The sequence below is a fragment of the Artibeus jamaicensis genome, unplaced genomic scaffold (genome assembly GCF_021234435.1).
Source record: "Artibeus jamaicensis isolate MK-2021 breed Jamaican fruit bat unplaced genomic scaffold, CSHL_Jam_final contig_64, whole genome shotgun sequence".
NCBI classification, from domain to species: domain Eukaryota; kingdom Metazoa; phylum Chordata; class Mammalia; order Chiroptera; family Phyllostomidae; genus Artibeus; species Artibeus jamaicensis.
The window spans coordinates 11,268,687-11,288,849 of record NW_026521911.1 but is presented as its reverse complement, the minus strand read 5'-3'; the positions used below and the strand labels follow the sequence as shown (position 1 = coordinate 11,288,849).

The 20,163-nt window shown below is 36.9% G+C and overlaps 1 protein-coding gene across 13 annotated transcripts in view; it reads left to right on the top strand.

The window, feature by feature from the left end:
• Positions 1–20,163, top strand: part of DLG2 (discs large MAGUK scaffold protein 2) — a 1,926,133-nt gene that overhangs the window by 1,345,359 nt on the left and 560,611 nt on the right. For all 13 annotated transcript variants that reach the window (XM_053670841.1, XM_053670838.1, XM_053670836.1 and 10 more), the window contains one exon: positions 3,589–3,713. In XM_053670841.1, the coding sequence (XP_053526816.1) occupies positions 3,589–3,713 (125 nt within the window). The remainder of the gene's footprint in view (positions 1–3,588; positions 3,714–20,163) is intronic.

Below are 20,163 nucleotides of genomic sequence, written 5' to 3'. Positions count from 1 at the left end.
CAACCTGACATCCCCTTTCTCACCTCAGAGTTTTACATGTGTTCTTCCATCTGCCTGGAACATTCTGTCCTCCTCCCCAGCTCTCCTAGTGACCCCCTTAAAAGTAACTAACTGCTATTCACCTTCAGGAAAAGTCCCTATGTTTCTTCTCTTGTTAGCCACTCCTGTTTTCTGTACCCCGTTCATGTGCCCCAGAAACTGACGTATTCAGTGCTGTAGTACCAGGGCTTAGTCTAATGCCAAGCATACAGCTGGTGTTTCATAAATGTAAAATTCATGATTACATGACTGCTACTAAGTAATATCTTTGTTCAGTGAACATTGGAATTTTTCAAAGATCAATCAAAATTTGACAAATGTTAGAAGTATAAAGACATGCGATTTTACTTACTGTGGTTGAATTATTAATTTAAGCCTTTCAACAAAAATATGCAATTGTGAAAACAACCCTCTGGAGTTTAGGGTTTTATTCATTTAACCCATAAAATTGGTAAACAGTATCTTGACTTTACAGTAGTATGACAGTTTATAGCTGACCTATCTTAACATTGAACTTTTTTTACTGTCTGCCCTAATTAATTTTGTGGATTAACTACCAGTTCTTAGTCCTCATCTTTTTTTACCCAAGAATAGAACTTAATCAAGTGATCATAAATTTAGTAAGCTATATTTTTCATAAGAGTGTGTGCATATATATATATGTATATATGTTATATATATATACATATGCACACACAAAAAAATATCCAGTGGCCAAGGACTATTTAAATAAATGATGATATATGACCTTGATGAAATAATTATCTAGTCATTTAAAATGAGAAATTATTAAAAATAAGTAAAATAAAATAGATAATTATAAAGACTACTTAGCTGTATAGAGATAATTTAAAGTATAATGTAAATTAGAAAAGAAAATTATAATGTGGAAGTATAAAGTAGCCATGGAGATAGATATAAAGAGAACATGTAAATAAGAAATATGTTAATAAGTAAGATGATTTGTGAATTTTAGGGAGATTTTAATTGTCTTACATACAAATTTCAAAAGGTTATATTGTATATTTGGTGTTAATTACTATAATCTGAAGAAGTAATAAAGCAGGAGTAATCCACTTTATTAGAAAAAAGCTATTCAAATTTACCTGCTGCAGCATTAATGCATTACTTTTCTACATGTACCGTAAATTAAAACCTGTTTATAACTGAAAAGTATTTCACATATGTTATGACTTTAGAAGCAGCCATTACTTCTGAAATCAAAGTTCCTTGTTACATAGGAACACAGTTATTTGATGAATAAATATTACTGGAACAAGAATATTGAAAATATCCAAAGTTCACTATTCTACCAAATCAAATGTTTCTATGTAACTCATTTCCTTCCATCCTTTTTTCATATTTGTGTTTAATTTTTACAATTGACAGTGATCATTTTTTGTATTTTTATATTACATAATTTGTAAGCTCTTATTTTCTATTGTAAAATGATAATTTTTATTGCCATATAAAAGAAACACTTCTTTTTTAAATATATTTTATTGATTATGACATTACAGTTCTATTCCCCCTTTCATTCCCTTCCATCCTGCACACCCCTCCCCCACCATTCACCCCCTTTAATTTATGACCACGTGTCTCAAGTTCTTTAGATTCTATATTTCCCTGCTATTCTTGCCCTCCCCCCTATCTATTTTCTACCTACTGTCTATGCTACTTATTTTCTGTATGTTCTCCCTTCTTCTACTTCTCCCACTTTCCTGTTGGTAACCCTCCATGTGATCTTCATTTCTATGGTTCTGCTCCTGATCTAGCTGTCCTCTTAGTTTGTTTTCGTTTTAGGTGTGATTTTTAATAACTGTGAGTTTGCTGTCCTTTCACTGTTCATATTTTTTATCTTCTTTTTCTTAGGTAAGTTCCTTTAACATTTCATATAATAAGGGCTTGGTGATGATGAACTCCTTGAATTTGATCTTATCTGAGAAGCACTTTATCTTCCCTTCCATTCTAAATGAAAGTTTTGCTGGATAGAGCAATCTTGGATGTAGGTCTTTGGATTTCATGACTTGGAATACCTCTTTCCAACCCCTTCTTGCTTGTAAGGTCTCTTTTGAGAAATTCGCTGACAGTCTGATGGGAACTCCTTTGTAAGTGACTGTCCCCTTATCTCTTGCTCCTTCTAGAATTCTCTCCTTCATTTTAATCTTGGCTAATGTAATGATGATGTGCCTTGGTGCATTCCTTTTTGGGTCCAACTTCTTTGGGACTCTCTGAGCTTCCTGGATTTCCTGGAAGTCTATTTCCTTTGCCAGATTGGGGAAATTCTCCTTAATTATTTGTTCAAATAAGTTTTCCACTTGTGGCTGTCCCTCTTCCCCTTCTGGTACCCCTATAATTCGGATGTTGGAGCATTTAAAGATGTCCTGAAGGTTCCTAAGCCTCTCCTCATTTTTTTGAATTCTTGTTTCTTTATCCTTTTCTGTTCAGTCATTTTTTTCCTCTTTCTGGTCCACTCCTTTGATTTGAGTCCCAGTTTCCTTTCCATTACTATTGGTTTCCTGTGCATTTCCATTTATTTTAATTAGTTTAGCCTTCATATGTTCCTCTAATTTGTGACTAAAATCAACCAGTTCTGTGAGCATCCTGATCACCAGTGTTTTGAACTGTGCATCTGAAAGTTTGGCTATTTCTTCATCACTTAGATTTATTGGCTCTGGGGCTCTGAGTTGTTCTTGAGCCATGTTTGGGTCTGTTTGTGCCTGTTTTGTACGAGGAGGTGTTCACCAGGGCGGGGCCACCCAGGTCGCTGGTTTGTGACGCTATGCGTGGAGGCGGGTCAGAGAGATGCCACCCAGGTCGCTAGTTTGTGATGCTGTATGTGGGGGCGGGGTCAGAGAAGGAAGATGGCGGTCCCCTCTGCCACTTTCCGCCACTGGGGCCTGCACGGTCTGTCTCACCGCTCGCTCCTTCACCGGTTTATCTGCGCTCGAATGTGTGACTGTGGTCAGCCCTCAGTGAGTCTACCGCCTTTCACCCTCAGTGGGTCCACTCGCTGCTACTCCACACCTGGGTTCCACCCACAGTTGCCTGTGTGCCTGGGTTGCGCACCCGGGTCGGTCCAGTGGATCTTTTCTGCCCGACCCAGCTCTGCTGCTGGCTCTGCCCCTCTTACTGGTTTGGCTGAAGGGTTGGTTGTTGTCAGACTTCTGTATAGTTCAATCTTCTGTGGTTTGGCTGCGTTTTTGTTGCTAAAACTTTGTTGTTTTTAAACTTGGTTGTGTGAGAAGGCGCAATGCTTCCACCTACGCCTCCATCTTGGCGGAAGTGGAAACATTTCTTAAAAGTAAAAATATAAAGCCTCTGGAATAAGAAAAAATGTAAGGCCCCTGGAATGCTTGCAGTGCAGGAATGAACTATCGCGTTTTCCATGACCTTTCTTTGTCTGCTGACAGTGCAGTATGCTTTATAGCTTTGTACACAGGACTGTTGTCACGGGACTTCCACTTAAGCCATGAGATGATAAGATGGAAGGAGAACTGGGTTGGGGTGACAGCCACATCATTTAACGTCTACTTATTGTTTCTACAGGGGAATTCTGGCTTGGGATTCAGTATTGCTGGAGGGACAGATAATCCCCACATTGGAGATGACCCTGGCATATTTATTACGAAGATCATACCAGGAGGTGCTGCAGCAGAGGATGGCAGGCTCAGGTAAAGAACTGACACATTGGAATCATCTGGAAAGTAGATCTGCCATATCAGTGAGATATGTTTGGACCTTTGGAAAATAATAATTCTACAAAAGTTCTATACTTCACAGAGAAGGCTGTCAAAAAAAAAAAAAACGTCCTGTAGTGACTTTTCAGGTCTCTCATTGTCTATTGAATTTCAAGTGGTATATAATTCACGATAGTTGATGGCTATCACATTCATCAGTCCAGGCACTGTGAGGAGGGGATGCAGGTATAGCTTTTGTTCCATGGGAACTTCAGTCTGGTTGGAGAGAAGAATCCTATGAGCTAATGAGCAAATAATAAAATGTATAGGAAAATAATATATTTTAAGTAATATTAACAAATAACATGATGTTATAGACACTGTGTCTATTCAATATTTATAGATTCAGCAGTTATTTGTAAGGGCTTTAGGTCAGAGTTTGGACCATGTCTAGAAAACTATTCTATAAGATTCTCTTCTGTGTCTTAAAAAATAATTAAGACTTCACTAACCCCCAAAATCTGAATGAGAAGACAGAGGGAGAAAGAGCAAATGGTCCCAACAGAGAGAAACCTGCTTGACTTGGATGAAGACCACAAGTTGAGATGAAGCAGTTGGATGGCATATAGCTGATAATGCTGAGGGGGGAGTAGTAGCTGCTTTAGTCAGGGCCCCTCTTTTTAAAGAACTGAAGATTATTTGAGGAGTAAGAGTTACCCAGTTGAGGCAATTAGTCAATATATAAAACTCTGTCAGAGATCAAAACACTAGCTAAAACACACTGTTGTATGTGGAACAATTAGAAAAGATTTCCTTGAGGAGAAAAAGATGCCCTCATGTGATTTTAGTGCCTCTACCTAATTGTAATCCTCCCAGACCAGGCAGTTATATATAGAAGTCGATCGATAAACTCTTTCCAAATGAATGAGAAGAGGAAGGAGAAGGGTAAATTAATGAGGGGGGAGGTTAGCACAAGCAAAGTCCTATAGGTAAGAATGACTTTAGCCAGCATGGAGCCACAGTGAAGACAATGACCGAAGTAGCAGAAATGTAAGCTCCATAGGCTTTTCTCAGTCTGTTTCTTCACTTAGCATAAATAAGCTAGTTTGTAGGTTTTCTTGTAAAGCAGCCAAGGACACTTTCGTACTCCACTCAATTCTTCTGATGCAGGGATCACTTTCGACAGCTGCATCTTTACAGCTTGTGTGTGAGAATCACAATTTCTTTAAGGTACATCTGTATCTCCTCTCAATAAGAAAATAAATGAGTGACTCTCCCTCAGGTAACATGTGCTCTTTGACAATGGGATTTTCAAGCTGATTTGACAACATTAATTTCTGAGTGAAGAAATATCCCCGCTACAGAGTGAACAGTTTGAAATAGATGCTGTGTAATTCTGTGAGCCATGGTGGGCCCTGGGTCTGCTAATGTGGGATATTAGAGGGTAATTCTGCTAATGTGGGATATTAGAGGGTAATTCAGAAATTGGTGGGCCACCATCATTATTCCGTACTGTATGTTATGTGCTTAGCCTATAGTTAAGCATGAAAAGTGGCATTTCTGAGGGTGCCACCATTCTTTGCTTGCAAGCATGGGTGGCGATATTATGCCCATGGAGATAAAAGAAAGTTCTGCTGTTCTGGAAGGATCACTTAATAGTTGTAAAGAGATAAGTGTAATGATGGTTTATATTTTTTTAGCTCTGATCATGTGAGGTATTATGCTAAGATGATAGATAGATAGATAGATAGATAGATGTAAATAAATAAAAATATAAACTACTATTATATATATATATTATGTACATTTATGTATATTATGTACCATTATTATAGCCATTATAATATAGACTCAGGAAATTAAGGCTTAAAGACAAGAAGATTACTCTTCAAGTTTTGAATACATCCAAAAATAAGTCACTTATGTCACTTATGTCACTTATGTACTCACTAATCTCTCGTTTAATAGTAGAATTCCCTATGTTCCATGATCTCTGCCTAAAAACCTCCTAAATTATTCGCAGTGTTAAGGGGGAACTCTAAACATCACAAAAAATTGTCATTTTTCTACTGAGCCACAGTTTTCTTCATTGTGACCTCTACCCATTGGTCTTTGTATTGGCTTCCTAGAGCCAGAACCGTGGCCTATGAATGTGTACATGAATATCGCCTCCTGAAGTTGGGCAATAAACAACCTGCAAAACTCCTGAATAGTTGTCCTGAGAAACCAAATATATGTACACCCAACCCACATTACAGCCTTCTGTCTGTGTGAAGACAGCTATGGTGAGGGTTTCCACTTCATTTTGATACATCTTTGCTACTGCTGATGAGATTGTTTCTTACCCCACTGCTTTATGCCTTGAACTTGAATGGCTCGGAGACATCTAAGAGTTCAAACATAATTTAAAATCTGGCAGCATGACATTAAGTATAGATTTTTAGAATCTGAAAATGTATCTAGTTCAAGGCATACATTTTAAAGATGAGGAAGCACAGGCTCAGAAAAAGATGGCATATCCTGAGGCATCAACCACATGGTGCTGTACTTTATTGAGAATTTAAATGGTCTTGACTAAAGTAAATAACATTCTAATGTAGTGTTAAGAGGCAGTACCACCCAAGCCCACCTAAGGAGTCTTTTCTCAGTGTAACAAGCACACTGACTGAAGCTGGACCAATAAGCTGTAAGGAGGAATTATCTCAGGGTTAGTCCTTATGGACAGGAAAGCAGCACATTACAATAGGCTCTGGAAAGATACAGTTTCTCATATCTGTATACTAATATACTTGGACTTGGAAAAGATAAAGTCTTTTAGTCACTGTGTCTCATCTGTAAAATGATGACAATAATAGCTACTTCACTGAGTTGTTCTGAGGATTCAGTGAGATAACCTAAATCCCTAGTTATGCCAGCTAGATAGTAGGTGCTCAATAAATTTTAGCAAAGCTCCCCCTCCCCTTCCTTACCTGCCCTCTCTACATCTCGGTAGTCTTTCCTCTGCTCTGGCCTCTGTTTCTTTCCCTTTTTCTCTGTGATGTTTTATTCCCTTTCTTCTCATTCTTTCTGCCTTTCAGGCACCTTTTATCTTCTATATCATTCCCTAAGCTTCCTGTTCCTATCTCTTTACATTTCTTTTTCTCTTGGTCATAATATAGGAGACCTAAAGCCCATTTAAAAGTATGTATGATATTAAAATAGTTTCTATTCTCAACTTTATGTAGTCAACTGAATCTGATATGTTCCCCTCATTCAAAAAATTTCATAAAACATAGTTTTATTTGACAAATTCTTTGGTCTTGCCTATGAGTTAGAGACACTTAAAAATTTTTTAATGTATCTTTTCCATTTTAAATTATATTTTTGACAATTAAATAATATTAATATTTTCAGATAATCTAAAGTCCAGAAAACTAACACGATGAGTTGAATCAAAGGAGAGTAGTAATATGGACTTACATTAATTGAAATATAATAATCAGATCAATAATAATAATAGCCAAGACCAATGTAGTGCTTCACTGTGCCAAGCACTTTTCTGATATTAACTCATTTAAACTATATAATAATTTGGTTATACCCATACTTTTATTATCCCGTTTTTTAGAGTAGAACATTCAGTAACTGGAAAATTAAGTGACTTGCACAGGATTGTACTGCTGGTCAATGTGGGAGCCAGAATTTGAACCCAGAAATTCTGGCTCTATATTTATGTCTTTTAAGTTCTAAGTTGTTTTTCGGAGACAGATGAGGAGAAAAGTAACTTTCTCCCTAATTAGGTCAAGTTCCAAACTGAGCTCAGATCTCAATGGTTGCTACAGAAAAATGATGTGGGAAAAAGAGCATACTATTTAGAGTCTTCTAAGACCTGGGTCTCAAGTTCTATTTTCTAGCTATGTGACCTTGGAGTTCTTTTTAAGGTCTCTGTCCTCCAGTTTCCTCACAGGTAAATTGGAGGTAGAAGCATATATCTCAGGCAGCCATGGTAAGGATTCAATGAAATTGTAAGTATGAAGGAGCTGTGTAAAATTCAAAGGCCCTCAACACAACTCAGTGTGCAGAGCCAGCCATTTAACAGAATGCTGAACTTGAGCCTCAAATGTATGACAGCCAGAGATGAACACTTACAGCAGACGGAATTGTAAGGTGACCCCCCCACCCAGTGACCCACATCACTGTATAATTCCTTCCCCTTGAGTGTGGGCAGGACCTGTGCATATGATGGGATATCACTCCTCCAGTAAGGAGGAGCAAGGTCTCTAACCAGCTGACTTTGAGTCAGTCAAAAAGGAAATTATTCTGTGTTGGCCCAGCCTAATCCAGTGAGCACTTGAAAGGTAAACAGATTGTCTTGCTGGCCTGGATAAGGCAAATTTCCGTGATGTAAGAAGACCTATGGAGAGAGCCACATGGCAAGTGCCTGAGGGCAGTCCCTGGTCCACAGTTAGCAGGGCCAGAGAAACCAGTCACACAGCTGAATTCTGTCAATGACCACATGAGCTTGGAAGAGGATCCTAAAATCCCAAAAGAAACACCATCCAGCTGATACCTTGATTGTAACCATGTGGGACCCAGAGTAGAGGATTCTACTAAGCTGTCCTCGGACTCCTGATCTACTGAAACACTGAGATACTAAATATATGTTGCTTTAAACTGTTAAACTTGTGGTAATTTGTCACATAGCAACCTAGGTGCCCATCAGTAAACGAATGGATCAAAAAATTGTGGTACATATACACAATGGAATCTATGAGAGAGAGAAGAGAGCTACTACCTGGGGAAGGGTGGGGGGGAAAAAGGGGGGGGGGGGGGGAAAGTAGGGGGGGGGGGGGGGGGGGGGGGGGGGGGTAGATAAAAAATGTACTTGAAAAGTAACTAAATAAAATTTAATATAAAAAAAAACCTAATATGGACACTAGGGAATTATAGACCCTGAAATTCACTTATGGCTGGGCTGCAGCCTAACTTCCCTATTGAGGCTGCTGCCAGTACTACCACGTATTAAATTTCAAAAACACTGAACAGGCTTCATGGAAGCCTGCAAAACAGACCCTTTGCACACCTGGAAGCAAGAGGCATTGAACAGTCAGAAGAAGCGAGAGGACCAAGGTCAGAAATAGGGAAGAAACCAGTCCCCAAAGGGGAGGGACAGCAGAGACAAGGACTAGCTGAGATGTGTTGTTACATCTGATGGCTGGAGCTGTGATTCTAAGCTAGAGTGAGGGAGAGAGCCAGAAGCTTCAGGAAGAATGGGTGGTGAGAGCTAAGAGGCCAGGCAAGAGAGCATATGTGGTTTAGATGAATTTCTCTGGACAACCTATTTTTAAATATAACTTTTTGTGCACATGTGTTGGTGGATATAAAAATGGTCTTTTGAGATATGCATAAAATGCAGAAGAGCAGACAAACTATACAAAACCGAACACATTGATTTTTTTTTAATTTTATTTAGTTATTTTTCGAACACATTGATTTTTACATAAAATAGTCAATAACTACTAATATCTTTATATATTTATTTCTGCTATTTGGTTTTGCTATTTTGTTCTTTATTTAGTTTACATTATGTTCTAATATCTATCATTTGTTTAAATTCACATAACGTTTTTTATAAACCATTCCCTATATCATTTAAAAAAACCTTTACAAGTATTTTCATTGCTGTTTAACATATTTACTATTCACATTGTTAAGAGTTTAGGGTATTTTTATTTTCTTAGCATTTTAAATAACTGGCAATTTTTGGAAAACACTGTTGACCCTGTTTCTCATCATTTTCTTAGGACGTATTTCTAGAATTTCTGGACCAAAAAGTATGAATAGTTCAAAGAATTTTGGTACATATTGATAAATTTCTTTTCTGAAAGATTGCACCAAATTCTACATCCACCAACAATTTCGGAGACGGCCCATTATATGGCACTGTCAACACCACATGTGCTTGCACATAAGTAATTTGGGGCTGTTTACCTCATTTCTTTGCTTTGCATTTATTTGATTAACAGTAAAATTGAACTTTTAAAATTTTGTATTTTTTCTTTTAGAATTTGTCATTAATATTTGATACGTTACCTACCTTTAAAGTCAGAACATTTAAAAAATAACACTAGGTTTTCTTCCAGAGCAAAATAGATATATTTCCATACATTAAAGAATGATTTTTATTTCTACTTTTGAATATGAACCACAAAAATACCCTCTGTGTGTCTTCAATTCCCTGGGCTGCTGAGGACCAGTATTGATCTGTCATCCTGGGGAAGAGCTGTCCCACCACAGCCTCTGCTCGGTGATGCGGTAATGACATTGTACACAGCAGTACATTTATTAAACCGTCCACAGCACAAAAGCAGCATGTAGTGGCAGGCACTAAAGATGGCTGCTTGCCAATTTCTTGACAAGTGACACAAAATAATCTCTTAGCCCTCAGCACAATCATTTCTACTCCCAGACATGATGAAAAAAAACAAGTTTTCTCTAAGTCCACTGTTTCATTTGTTCTTTCGGTATCTGTTTACAGATCAAGTTGGCTTTGTCCTTATAAAAGCCAAGATAACAGACATGTTGATTTCAAACAAGAATAATATTTATCACAATGAAGTTTGGCTCTACTGATCAAAGATGAGAGGTCAAACACCAATGTTTCAAGAGCATAATCCCTGTATATAAAATACTACGTCATTCTTTTGGCTGTCATTTGGTAGTTCGCTCATTTGCTTTTTTATTATTTATATTCAATAACTCACTAGTGATTTTAAAATAAGAACATGAAAAGAAAGAAAGAGGAAGTGGAAAAAAGGAAAAAAAAGGAAAAGAGAAAAAATGATTGGTAATTATCAGGAGCTAAAGACAGCTTACAGCTTGAAAACGGAGATAACAAACATATGCTTTAACATTTCCTATGCAAATGAAAAGCACCAGCTTCCAAGCATCATGGTCTAAAACTTATGCCCAAGCTCCACTTTCAGATTGCGTAAGGAAATAAAAGATTTTCATTTAGGGAAACACCAGGAGATTGCTACAGCCTTGGAGGACCTCTTCGCACTGAACTTCCATGAGTCTGGACAATTCCAAACCAAAACTTCATGAGTCACCAAGTCCAGCCTATCAATTTCCACTGTAACCCAACTGATTATTGCCCCAAATGACTATAATTATGCCAAATTTTTCATTGAAAAAGAGACTCTCATTGTCTTCAAAGCCAAGTAAATTTTTTCCCATCATTGTTTTAAGGCTAACACAAACACATAAGCCTATCTGCTGACATGAATAACTTCTTCATGACAGGGACTTCATTATCCAGTGCACATTACATGAGCCCTCTCCTAAGAAAGAAGTATGAGTAACCTAGATGCCCAGCAGTAAATGAATGGATCGAAAAACTATGGTACATTTACCCAATGGAATTCTATGCAGCAGAAAGAAAAAAGGAGCTCCTACCCTTTGCAACAGCATGGATGGAATTGAAAAGCATTATGCTGAGTGAAATAAGCCAGGTAGTGAAAGAAAAATACCATATGATCTCATCTTTAACAGGAAGCTAAACAACAAAACAAACAAGCAAACAAAATAAAAACAAAGACACCGAGATAGAGAATAGGGTGACAGGGACCAGAGGGGAGAGGGGAGGGAATTTCAGGGGAAAAGGGAAAGGATCCACAGGAACAAGTATAAAGGACACATGGACAAAAACTAACAGGGGTGGAAATGGGAGGGAGGTGGGGAGCACTGAGGGGTGGGCTGGGATGGGAATAAAAGACAGAAAACTGTACTTGAACAATAATTAAATTTAAAAAGATTTAAAAATTAAGAGAAGAAAGAAGTATGGTTAGGGTCTCAGCAGGCTCATTCTGATGGATTATTTCCTTCCTTCTATACCCACAAGAATGAAAAGGGGTGAGAGGGAACAACCCTCTGTCCTTTAATTTTCTCCATTAATATTAGTTCTAAATGTGTTGACACCCTTCTTAGACAAGAAAAAAAACCACTTAGCAAGTGGTTCCATGGTGACTGGTAATGACAAGTTTCCAACTTAGAACTACACAAATGAAAATTACTAAACAGAAAGAATAATTTCAGCTATGCATCTGGTAGAACACCAGGCACCCACATACAGTCAGAGCTGAAAAGACATCTCCAACAGTTTTCCTATTTTTGTCAACTATTATGTAATCTAAACAGAGAAATCCCTCTATGGGTTCAATGAAATAATTTTATAGAAGACATGCTCCTTCTGCCTTTTTTAAACAAATTATTCCAAGGCTTCTGGATATGCACATGCAAAAGAATTAAGTTGGGCTCTACCTCATATCATACACAAAAATTAACTCAGTGTGGGTCATAGACCTGAATGTAAGACCTAAAATTATAAAACTCTTAGAAGAAAACAGAAGAATAAATCTTCAGGACCCTGGATTAGGCAGTGGTTTCTTGATGTAAAAGCAAGAGAACAAAAGAAAAAAACAGATAAATCAAATTTCATCAATATCCAAAACTTTTGTGCAGCAAAGTATACCATCAAGAAAGATTTTTTTAGAAAAGCTCCGACAAGTGTGGCTTAATTCACTGGGTGTTTTCCTGTAAAGCAAAAGGTCACCAATTCAATTCCCAGTTGGGGCACATGCCTGGGTTGCAGGTTCGTTCGATCCCCCTTCAGGGCACCCAGGATAGGCAACTGATCAAAATTTCTCTCTCACATTGATGTTTCTCTCCTTCTGTTTTGCCCTCCCTTGCTTTCTATCTAAAAATTAATAGATAAACAAGTCTTTAAAAAAGAAAGTTGAAAAACAGCCCATTGAATGGGAGAAAATACTTACAGTAATATATCTAATAAGGAACTTGTATCCAGAATATACAAAGAATTTTCACAACAATAAAAAGACAAATCACTCAATTTAAAAATTAGCAAAAGATTTTGTGTTAGTTTCCTATTACTGTCATAACACATTACTACAAACTTAGTGACATAAAATAACACAAATTTATTATCTTATACTTCTGGTGGTCAGAAATCTAAAATCAGTCTGACAGGAACAAATTCAAGATCTTGGCAGGATGACATCAGAGGACCTATGAGAAAATCGATGTCCTGGCCTTTAAAATCTCAGTTTATTGAAGGCACCTACCTGAATTTCTTGGCTCATAACTCTTTTTTCTTCTCCAAAGACCATCAGTCCAACCTTTTCTTCTGTTATCATATCTTTTCTCTGACTATAACTCTGCAGCTTCCTTCTTAAAGAACTCCTATGATTACATGTGACTCACCCAAATGATCAGGATAATCTCTCTATCTCAAGATTATTAATTTAACCACATATTTTTGTAAAGTTTCTTTGACCTGTAATGTAACATTCACAGGTCAGAGATTAGGAGTTGGACTTCCTTGAGGAGCCATTAGCCAGCCTACCACAGATTTGAATAGATGTTAAGATGACATACAAATGGCCAATAAGCACATAAAAAGATGTTCAACATTATTATTCCCTGGAGAACTGAAAACCAAGACAACAATGAAATACCACTTCATACCCAAAATAGTGGCTATAATCAAAAAGATAGATAAAAACAAATGTTAGCCAGGGCGTGGAGAAATCACAACCCACATTCACTGTTAGTGAGAAGGTGAGATCGTGTAGCCACTGTGGAAACCAGTCTGGAAAACAATTGCTCAAAATTTGAGTTACCACATAAACAACTCTATTCCTAGGAATATATTCAAAAAGAATTGAAAACATAGGGCTATCCATGAATGTCCACAGCAACACTATTTCTAACAGCCAAAAAGTAAAAACAACCAAAATGTCCATCCAACAGATGAATGAATTATGATGTGCATATAATGAAATATTATTATGTCATGTGAATAAAGTACTGGTGCATACTACATCACAGATGAATCTTAAAAATAGTATTCTAAGAGTGAAACTAGATGCAAAAGATCACATATTGTACAATTTTATTTTTATGAAATGTCCAGAATAGAGAAATCCATATAAATAGAAAGTAGATGAGTGTTTGCCAGGGCCTGGAAATGACCATAGGATTTCTCTGAGGCATGACGAAAATTTATTAAAATAAAATAGTGCCAATGATTGTACAACTCTGAGGATATACCAAAAATCACAGAATTGTACACTTTAAAAAAGGGTGAATCTTAAGTGTGTAAGTTATATCTCAATAAAGCTGCTATAAAAATATCCAGTCCTTCTTTTTTGGCATAAAATATATATTCTTATTTACAAATCTGAGGCTATCTTTTTCTAGTTTCAAAAAGCTCATGACTTCTTTATATTGCTGTCAAGTTATCGATATACTTCCTTTGAAGGTGTATCACTTAGGAGAGCTGTTGAGTCCATTCACCAAGAAGAGAACACCTTTGGTTTGGCCTCCATGCCTGCATGGTCTAAGTAATCTTTAGAATAGGGAAATATCGCACCATGCTCCCACTTCCTAGACAGACTAGCAGATATTTGACCTGTATCCCAGCTGCTAAAAATCAATAATTTATAAAAAATGATTCTGAGTAGAGTTTGTGTTCTCAAAAGCCAAACACAAATCACTGAAGTACATTATAATTTAGGAGGATTAATTCAGACTGGGTTTTATAAAATCATTATCCAAGGATACTTAAGGAAAAAAAGAGTATATTGATTCCTGGCAAAGGAGCAATAAGATTGTTGAGACATAGGCATGATGGTTCACATCCCTTAGGATTGGTTGCATGGGTACGTAAAGCTTTTGATTTAATCGCAGCCCCCGCTTGTATGGAGGGACCAATTTCTGGCATTGTTTGCAGGTCTAGTCTCAAACTCCCGGTTCAGACTGAAAGTTAACAAGATGCACTGCTCTAGTGAAGATGAGAGAGAGACCTGGGTATCTCTGCCACCAACTAGCTTTGAGGCCTTTAGATGGTTCCACAGCTTTCTTAAGTTTTGCAACTTTCTCCATAAAATGAGGATGCTAAAAGATCATTGCAAATTCTTAGTTTTAAAATCAAATTCTGAGCATTTGACTTTTGTTAATAGTCTGAGGTGTTCAGGAATGCTATCGTCACAGCCAGGAGATTAACCCTTTGTTTTGATTAAATCCGTAGCTCTGAAAAGATGCAAACTTCATTACATTCCTATTTCTAAAGCAAGGAGCTGGTCACAGTTGTAAATGCTGATAAGGCATTTGTTATTATTTACTTCGAATAATCTCCTAAGAAGTCAATTTTTCATTCTAAATTTCTGAAACTGTATTTGATATTGGTTTTAGCAAATAGCTCTTTGGAAACTAGACCAAAACAAAATGGTTTGGGAAACAGGGTTGGGGGAGACACTCAAATGATATCCTGGTTTCTAGTTCTGTACCCATTATTTTCAAGAACGGGTTTTTTAAACAGTTATAAATTGTATCACTATTTAGAAAGGCCTAATGTGCTTAGGTTTGTGCAAGCATTAGATCACTGCAAATTGGCTTATTAGTTAGAGGCCAAAATCATAAAGCTGTCAGAGATACTTAACATTCATTCAACTCCTGTGCAGAGGCTGTGGCAACATTAAAATGGAGACTTGTATGGCTTCCTCTCAAGGGATCATTTACCCTGCCTGCTCTAAGCCAGGCAACCTGGTCTCTTAAGATTTCTCTTGCACCCTGATTGGTGTAACTCAGTGGGTTGGGCATTGTCCTGCAAACCCAAAGGTCTCCAGTTCAATTCCCATACCTGGGGTGTGAGACAGGTTGAGTCCCAGGTTAGAGACACGCAAGAGCCAACTGATCCATGTTTCTCTTATACACCAACTCACCTCTGTACATGAATTAGAAAGTAATGCATATTCACTGTGAAAATTTGGGAATTATAGATTTTACAAAGTAAATTTGGATCATTTGTAATTCTGTCACCAAAATGATCTATTTATTATATGCCTTCATATTCAGGGCAGATTCTTAAATAAACTTTTTAGTTTGTCTTTTTCATTTAATATTACAAGTTGATCATTTTCTTATATGAAACATACTTTGCAAACATTAGATTAAATTATCTGCATAGTACATGTCATATAGATGTGACATTACTTCTACCCTATTTTTGAACATTTAAGTTGTTTATTATATTTTAATAAACAACTTTGTAGAAGGGATTAAAAATTCTGACCGTTACTGGGGGGAAAAAATAACTGTCCCCAGGTAAACTGTTATTCATACATTTCTGGGTTGCAGTGTTTGAAAACTGGCTCCAGTATGACTAACTACTTTTTTGGTTTAAAAAAATTACAGGGCAGAAGTTTGTTTACACATCACAGATGAATGAGTTCAGAATAACAGTTTTTACTGGGAGGAAAATCAAGCTTCCAGAGAGGTTTTAACATTCAGCATTGGTGTTACCACACCACTCTGAGTTAAAACAATTTACAAGTCAACCTCAGGCAAGTGACCCATAATTGGTTAGTGAAGAACCACCTGTTACCTGAAATCAGCCCAAATCACTTTTAGTTACAGAAGTTATCCCTGTAGTTAGAACACAGCTGTTAGAGCCCCAGCTTATAATTCATAATACCCTGTACTGATTTAAACATTAATATAATTTTCCTTCTTTTATCCTCCATTAACTTCCTTAAGTATCACAATTTAATTTAGTACTAAATTACCTCTTTAAAAAGGCAAACATGGAGGGGGAGCTATACTTTTTTTCAGAAAACAATCAATTAAAGAATGAATTATTTCTGCTTCCTCTGTTCATGTATGTGTTAAAACAAAAATAAGTCTTCATATTATTTCCCAGGTAGGTATTATTATAAAATCATACATCTTAGAGCTTCATTCAAAGGCATCTTATCCACTAATTACTGGGCTGGGTGTGCGAGTACCAGAGCCGCTTTATGTGCTATAAATTCCTCTCCTCTGCCTTTCCACTTCTCCGACATTGGCTGGAGCCATCAAACATGCAAATCTAAGTCAAAAAGGGGAACGTGCAGAGCAACCTCTGCGTGAATTGAGGAGTGAGAGGAGCTGGTCTTGTGATTTTCAGCGCAGTGGGATACAACATCTGGAGTAAGCTGATGCCCCTGTCACCTACTCCTGTGACAAGTCACTGAAGTTGGAAAACTAGGTGAAATGACACACATAAAGAGTAAAACAAGTATTTAGTAACTGACACTGAGACTTCCACTTTACTCTCAGACTTTTTTACCCATTTGTCTGATAAATACTGAGTATTCTCCAAGTATCTGTGTGTCAGGTACTTGGAGGTGGGGATAGAGCAGGAAAAGAAGAAAAACAGGATCTATGTCTTTGTGGAGCTTCCAGTTTGGAAGAGTAATAATGAACAAGTTTAGAGTCAAAATGAGTGCTATGGAAGTACACAAGCTGTAATGGCACAACTTAATGTAGTCTGGGGTGTCCAAGGGAAGCCTTATACAGGAGACATTTGAGCTGAGCACACATGTAAATTAAGTTAAAAGGGCTGGAGGAGTCTTGAGGTAGAGAGGATGTGCCCAAAAGCCTGAGGAGGAATAGGGAAGAGGCCACTCGGACTAGAGCGGTAAGGGGGTGAACAGGCACAAGCTGAAAATGGAGAGGTGAACACGAGAAATCAGGCAGAGAGAAGCTTGGGTGCCATAGTACATAACTTGTTCTTTATCCTTCTAAAAGCAACATAAAACTTTAAATGTTTCCATTAAAAAATGGCTGAATTAAATTGTTGTCTCTAAAGACCACTCTGATTGCTGTAGCAGTCTGAGTTGGCTGACGAGAACACTCACGGGGAGTGCAGTCTAAGAAGCTACCACAGTAATTCAGGTGATAAATGATGGAAACTTGGACTAGAAGCTGACAAAAAGACTGAGAGAAGTGGGCAAATTTTGAAATATACTTAAGGACTAAACTTGATAAAGCTTAATGATTAATTAGAGTAGGGTATGAAGGGAAGTGGTATTTCTTTAAAATAAGCATCAGTGTCTTCTCTGTCCTGGACCTCGCATCTTGTACTGGGTATCCTATATCCTTAATTCCACAGAGTTTATCATCTAGTAGAATTACCAAAGGATGACTTTGATGTATGGAGCCTCGCAATTGGCAAAGACTGGTGAAGATGCAAAGTTAGAATATAAGTTTTACTTCAGACAATGTTCACTTTAAGATGCCTATGAGGAATTCACAGTAGAGATATAAAATAGGCATTTGAACATGCAGATCAAAACTCTGAGATATCTAGCTAAGGACATAATCGTGAATCATTCAAGGCAAGAAAATTAAGAGATTACCTTTATAACATATAAACAGAGAAGAGGACCAAGAACTAAGTCTTGAATTACTCAAATATTTTGAGATAAGTTAGACCATAAATTTTTTAATTGAGTAGTGCATACCCCTAGAAGTACATGGATAAATTTGTGGTACTCAGTTTTCAGATCTTTAATTTGATTTGTCCAAGAAGTAGCCTGCAGCAGCTTCATACTAATTCTTCTTTCCTATTTTTCTGTTTATGTTTCCTCTTCTCCCTTTTTACAAATGATAGGTGTATGTCTAACCCATTCCAAATCCTACTATGACTCCAAGTACTACTTACTATCATTTACTCTTCAGGACTATTTTACTGCTTATTTAACAGTACTACTTTACTACTAGGTATAAATAAAAATTTGAAATATTGTTGACCACTATGAGAAAGTCAATGACTCTAATGAATAAGTAATTAATCTTTTCTATAAGCCATTTGGTTTTCCATTCTTTACTCTTAATAAAATTGAAAAGCAATTATCATCTTGTAGATTATTAAAATAGTTTTAATGATGGATCACAGGATTTGGGGCATATAACTTGGAAGGAACTCAATGCTCTCTTCCTATTCCTATCCACATGTATCTGTGAACAAGTTTTTTCATTATTTACAGTTGTAGAAATGAAATATAGAAATTTGGAGTCTCATCTCACTCTACCCTTAATTCATATTCATCAGTGGAAACATGAATTAATTTTAAAAAGCTCTACTTGTCTTATTAAAAACAAATCCCCAATATAATTACATTTTTATTATTTTAAATTTATAAATTATAATTCCTAATAGATTAGGAATTAATCTTTCCTAAGGCAGAAATTGTTTTTTTCTCTATGGTCACTGAACCAGAATTGATTATATGGGATGGGGCAAAAATAGGTTTATAGTTGTTAATGTAGAAAATTAACAATAAATATACATAAATTAATAAATAATAATACAAGACTACACCCTTGGTTTCATGTACTCCCAACCATAAACCTTCTTTCCCCCCACCCTGTATTTCTATCTGAACTGGCTCCTAAAAATTAGAGTAAAATTTGTGATCCTCTAACAAATACTCGTGACTTCAGCCCACATACTTTGTGTACAGATTTTTTCTTTCCTGTTTCTATCTTAAGTTTTCTCCCTCAGTCCTGAATCCATCACCCCTCACTTCTGTGTGTTACCAACAATGTGTTGCATGTATCTTTGTAAGTCGTTATGAATACTTCCTGGAAAAAGATGTGACATAAATAAGTGATATACTCCACTAAAAAATAGCACAATAAAATATTTCTCCCATTGATAAACATTTTATAAGTTCAATTTCTAAAAAAATAAAAACAAGTGAGCAGAATGCTAGAAAAAAAAGCAGGAGGGAGTCAGGAGCAGGGAGGGAGGGAGCAACTGGCCTTAGTTATGAAATCATCTAAGGTGAGGACTAAGGAGATAGTATTAAATTTGGTCAAAACCAGTTTACTGGTGAATTTCCTAGGAACATTTTCTAAATTGTTCTTAGTAGAGATGTTGTGAGAGGACTCAGATTAGAATGGCATAAAGAAAGATTGGAAAGAAAGATATAGAGAGTGTATGTAAGCAACTGTTTGGAGAAACTTGATTTACAAAGAGGAAAGAGACAAGACAGCCAAGGGGAGATGTTAGTTCAATGAAAAGCTTCTCAAAAGATAGGAGACAGCAGAGCATGTTTGAATGTTCTGAGGATGTTAAGTAGAAAGACTGGTTTTGCAGATGCATGATATAATCAAGTGAAGTCTTTAAGAAAATGTGAATTAATGGTCCTTTGGTATCAGAAGAGGCAATTTCTTCCTTCTAACAAGAGAAAGGGAGAACATGAGTTTGCATATAGGTAGGTATGCAAATCTGGCACAATAAATTAAGGGACTTCTCATCAATGATTTCTTTTTCCACTCGAAGTCTGAAGCAAGCTTATGTGCTGGGCCTGATGTAAGAAAGGAAGGATTTAGAGACTGTCACTGCAGAATGAGGGAGAGCAAGCTGAGATCAGGAGTCTATAGTGACTCCTGTCATCTGTGGCTTTTCTCTAGAACTTCAGTGTTCAGTGACTCAGGAAAAAGCAAGGGAGAAGATACATGGATGGGTTCAGTCAAGATTGAGGTTTAGCCAGACAATTGTAACAGGAAGCCCAAGTGACAAGAGCATAAGCAGAAGTGATAAATGGCAAGAAAA